The sequence below is a fragment of the Eucalyptus grandis genome, chromosome 11 (assembly GCF_016545825.1).
Source record: "Eucalyptus grandis isolate ANBG69807.140 chromosome 11, ASM1654582v1, whole genome shotgun sequence".
In the NCBI taxonomy this organism is placed as follows: Eukaryota; Viridiplantae; Streptophyta; class Magnoliopsida; order Myrtales; family Myrtaceae; genus Eucalyptus; species Eucalyptus grandis.
Window position 1 is genome coordinate 39,720,226 of NC_052622.1, and position 5,268 is coordinate 39,725,493.

The 5,268-nt window shown below is 36.4% G+C and overlaps 1 protein-coding gene across 1 annotated transcript; it reads left to right on the forward strand.

The window, feature by feature from the left end:
• Positions 1 to 209: 209 nt before the first annotated feature.
• Positions 210 to 4,774, forward strand: LOC104426350 (macrophage migration inhibitory factor homolog). The gene is made up of 2 exons (XM_010039365.3): positions 210 to 638; positions 4,341 to 4,774. The coding sequence occupies exons 1-2, from the start codon at positions 528 to 530 to the stop codon at positions 4,566 to 4,568; spliced, it is 339 nt and encodes a 112-aa protein (XP_010037667.1). The 5' UTR covers positions 210 to 527; the 3' UTR covers positions 4,569 to 4,774.
• Positions 4,775 to 5,268: the final 494 nt, after the last annotated feature.

Sequence of the window (5,268 nt, forward strand, 5' to 3'; positions counted from 1 at the left end):
TCGTGCCCATACTGAGCGCCGATAGTGGACCGTGCATTGCACGGGCATTATCTCAGCCATAGGGTCCGCAATATGGCCACGGACATGGACAGCCCCACAAAAAAAGAAAATTATGGTACCCGACAAATCGCAATTATTTGATCATTGCATTTCAGACAGATTGACCTCTCCGCACTCACGCACTCTTCTTTAAAGCTTAGGGTATCTGTAGACCCCAGAGGGAGGGAGGCAGAGAGAGAGAGAGAGAAGCGTGCCATTTTTTTTCTATTCCGGCCATCAATTCTCTGCTTCTTCCTCTTTCTCCTCTATCTCTGCAGCTATGATTGCGGTAGAAGATGAAAGTGGACTCGTGCCCCGCGCATGATCTAAAGGCTCAGTCGTCGTCCTCGTCGTCTCCCATGATCCGATCCGAGTTCTCTTCTCTGTAAGTGGAGCCATTCGATATATGTTAAGAATGGCATAGCACACATAGCTCATCAAGGCGATATTGTTTGTGGGAGAGAAAGGACCAATCATCTGAATCAGATATGCCTTGTCTCTACATCTCAACCAATGTGTGCCTGGACGGAGTCGACGCTGATCCCATCTTCAGCGAAGCGACCAAAGCCGTTGCATCCATCATCGGCAGACCCGAAAATGTCAGACTCTCTCTCTCTCTCTCATATTTTTGTTTGATAAATTGCTCGTGATTAAGCTCAGAAAATTATAGTCGTAGTGGCGGTTAAACGAAGAGTGCCGATAATATTTCCTAGGTCATCCTGTGCCTTCTCTTGTCTGTCGCTTAATTTTCCTTGCATAGTCCATGCTTTTGTTTAGTACTCTACGCAGATATATTAAGCCAAAACAATAAGCAAAAAATTGCAGATGAGAATAGAGGAGACTCCACGCGAATAAATGCACAGGAGGCAAAGTGGCCATTGAGAAAGTTGGAATTACATCATACGTACAGCTTTATCAAAAGGTCAAATCACTCAAATACGGTAACTAAGTTTCGATAAGCAAGCTATTCTCAAACAACCACCGGGGTTTGCCCTACTCGTCACCCTTCCAATTTGGATGGGGGAAGTGAGAGGTTCGAATCCCCACATTCTCAGAAGGGTTGAGATGGGGACGATTTAGTTTCAAGAGTAAGTTTCGACTCTCACGCCCTGCAAGGAGGCAGGACAAAAATCTGAGAGTGAGTGTTAAAGTAGGAATAGAGTAGGACCGACCAAAAACAGAAAAAGCTATTCTCAAATTCCCAACAGAAATATTTTCACAAACATTATCTTATTTCAAAAACTAAAGAATTTGAAAGGCGGAAAGAATAGATCAATGGTGATAATTCTATAGCCCAGTGCTGGTCACAAGTTCTCGGATTGAAGAAGGTATGGAGTTTAGTTGTCGGATTGAAGATTCATCAACCGCAAAGACTGTCTACCAAAAAGGCAGAAACAGATGAGAGAGCTCGTAGTTTAGTGGCTATTATTCAAGTGAGAGACCCACCCCTCTTGAAGTTTGCCATAATTGTTTTGGCCTCTCTTGAAAGTGACATTTTGCTGGCTCTTTGTACTGACTTAACGCAAATGAGAAGCACATTAATACCCTAATCCTCTCTTTTATTCGGATGCTTGAATCACACTTCAAAGTTTAGTCAGTTCTCAAGAGTTTCAAGGTTGGTAATTTAAAAGAAAGACGATCCGCTTAATCCCCAGCTTCTCTTTAGACTAATGAATTTCGTCGTGTATTCCCACGTCATTTTTTGGAAAAGATTATCATTTAACTTGAACCCTAGAAATTCTAAATGTTACAAAGAAAAAATTAATTGCCTGTACTATGCCATAGACTGACTTGGTAGAACATAAATAAATAGATAAGTAGTAAAGCTACCTGTATTATGCCAGAATAGGGTTTGTTATAAGTGGTCATGATTAAGCATCGCAAAAATATTATGGTTTCCTCCATCCTTCCTCTTCGATCTCGGAAGGGAAATCAACCATTTGAATGGATAAAGATGTAATTAGCACAATGAGATTTTACTACGTTAACCTTTGCATTTTCTCAAAAGCATATAGGCTGCGTACAAGAGTTCATCAATCTAAATTATAACACTATACTTGATAAATAAATATTTATTTCTATATAGTTTAAAGTTTTTTAGACTGATCGATCATCTAAGTAGTCTTTGAATGACAGGACAATGGTTAAAATATAACCAATCTCTATTACTTTTATTTCGTGTATTAAAGTTTAAACTTTATATTGAAGGGTTAATACTACCAAGAATCTCAAACTGATAAACTCATGTTATATTAGTATACTTGTGCCACATTTACCGAAAATTAATTTTTTACGTTACAAAAATTTCAAACTAATACACTCATAATACATGTAGCCCAAATTAGTACACTCGTGTCACTTTTATCCCGCTCCCAAAAGAAAAAATTCCCATAATTTTGAATAAATGTGACACATAGATACCAAGTTGGGTAGATGTAGACGGGTGTACTAGTTAGAGTTTTTTTATGACATTAAAATTAGTTCGAGGTAAATATGTTATTAATTTGCCAATTTATTAATTTTTTTTAACATATAAATTAGTTTGGAGCAAACTTAGCTCGAGTGTATCATTTTAAAATTTTTGGTGGTATTAACATTAAATGTATGGCCGAAATAGTTCAAATTTTTTGAAAATCAACAATCTAAAATTAATACTGCAAGCGAAATATGTAGATGGAGATAGAGATGGAAGTTGTGAAAACGGTTAACTCCACAGGGTTTCGGATAAAAAGTACGCCAACTTTTAGTTGGTGGACAATTTTGGTCTGAACATTTATCGGTCGTATGAAAGACATCCATTTTTACTTGAGAAAACATTTTGATCCCAACTTTCAAGTGTAGCACAAAAGGGCACCAATTTTTATTAGAGATTTGGCCAAGGTATTCGTACGTGGCATTTGAGGTAATAAAGAGACACTAACATGACAAACGACGAGTGTCGTGTCGGTGAACGTGGTTTCCATAACGGCGGAAAAAGTTCCATAACCATCAAATCGCATCATCTCCCACATCATATCTTATCTTCCCCGACATCATATCTTATCTTATCTACATACTAGGGTTTCAAAGCATAGAAAGAGAGAGAGAGGGGCACTTGAATTGGCGTTTGGGATTCCTAATAAAATCGAAGCACATTCAACAAACTTTTCTAAAGAATTAATATTACGAAAAATCTTAAATAATATATTTATGATAAATTTATTTTAAATTAATTTTTAAATCACAAAAAATCTCAAATTTGTATACATATAATAAATTTATCATATATTAATTTTTATTAACTTTTATGGTCAAATTTTAAAGTTAAATAATAAGTGGCGTTAACCAATATTCCAGTTTGGAATTTTCCCTCTATTTGTCATCGATATATTAATATTGTAATTTTTCATAATATTAATCTAATTTAACGAACACTAACGGAAAGTAGATTTGTCACAAATGTATCAATTTCAAGTTTTTGTGGTCAAAAAATTAATTTGGGTTAAATTTATCATAAATATACTAGTTTGAAATTTTTTGTTATATTAACCCTTTCCTAAAAGACCAAACTTCATGTGGTAATGTGAAGAACACTAATCCTCAACCTTAAAACGCATAGCTCTCTCTAACTCACTCTCGCACTTCATTAATTGGCTCTAGAATTGATGTCATCTGACTTGTTAGCGAGAGCAATGTCGTTTCATGCAACTTCAGATTATCCTCTTATTAGTTGGAAAGGACGTTATTTTTATTACATGTGGAGAAATGTATTTTTCTAATGAAGTCCACATTTATTGATATGACACTCACTTGTCATGCTGGCATCTATTCACTACTTCAAATGCCACGTATGCATATCATGATGGAAATTTTAGCGCTAGCCAAGATTGTCGTCCACGTAAGACTCTGTGTCTTTTTATTTTGTACTTAAAAAGTTTATGCCAAAATTATTCCTGGGTGAAAGTTTGTGTCTCCTGACACTAGAAAGTTTGGACTGAAATTTTTTTCGATAAAAGTCGGCGCATTTTGATGCTCTGTGAAAACCCTGAATCCATGTAAAACGATGTAAACCAAAGCTGGGAAAGCCTTCTTGGCCAAAAACGAGGATAGACAACTCCACTCTATTAGTCAAATGCACCAAGTTTAGATCGGGAGACCACACATCACCCATGATGTTCATGCAGTCTTCGAACCACCTCACATGAGGTACAACCCTCGTCCATAACTCGTCATCCAGCCAATTTCATGCATCTCTCTGCATATGCTGCAAAAGATAAACCACATTTCTTCTTCAACATGATATGACTGTGGTTTTTCTGCAGTTCGTGATGGTCATATTGAAGGGTTCATTGGCCATATCATTCGGAGGCAACAAAGAACCAGCTGCGTACGCGGAGATAATCTCCATGGGAGGCATCGATTCGGAAGTGAAGAAGAAGTTGATCGCCACGATCGGTACCATCTTACAGGAGAAGCTGTCGATCCCAAGGACTCGGTTCATCCTCAAAGTGTACGACACGACCGCCGGACGTAAAGTTTCCAAGTTATGAAGTTTGGGATTTAGCCAGTTGGAGGGTGACTTGGGGGGATTCCATAACTTGGTATCCTCTACTCTCCCGTTGTTTGGACGCCTGGTATTTATACGGATTATATAAACAAATGTCTCGAACACTCATTAAATCAATTTTGTAAAGAAGGTTCAAGTTTTAATGTGACAATCTCTAAAAGTAAAAGGAAAAAGATTTAATGTACTGGACTTTGATATGTTTATGTGAGATCTCTAATGGGTTTCAAAGAGTGTTGAGCGAAACCCACTTTCTAAATAACAAGCGTCCAAAAGTTCATTAGCAAGATTTGCTTAATATATAACGGTACTAACGAAATTTGCTTTATGTAGACTAGAGTCCCCGTTAAAAATAAAATTTGCATTTGTTTTACGGAAAATATATAATATAAAAAATAATTCCAAAAAAATTGCTTAAATCACTTATGAAAATTATTTTTATCATCCAAGAAATTATTGAGTCATAAATTGTTATCAGGAATAGAAACATTATTTATTGACTAATTATATCAAGTGATCATATTTTGGGAAAATGTTTTCCAAATTATTTACTTTCCGTGGATCAAACAAAGCGTAAATAGTGTGCGATAGATTTGGGACCCTTTAAACTTAGAGGGGGAGTTTTTTTTTTTCTGAAAAACACATTTTTAATCTTGTGATATAGAAAAATGAATCAAGTGGAAGTA

Bases quoted from the DNA above. Each gene is read 5' to 3' on its own strand.
- LOC104426350 (XM_010039365.3), top strand. From the start codon at position 528: ATGCCTTGTCTCTACATCTCAACCAATGTGTGCCTGGACGGAGTCGAC. The intron at 639-4,340 runs GTCAGACTCTCT...GTTTTTCTGCAG, and splicing joins TCATCGGCAGACCCGAAAAT to TTCGTGATGGTCATATTGAA.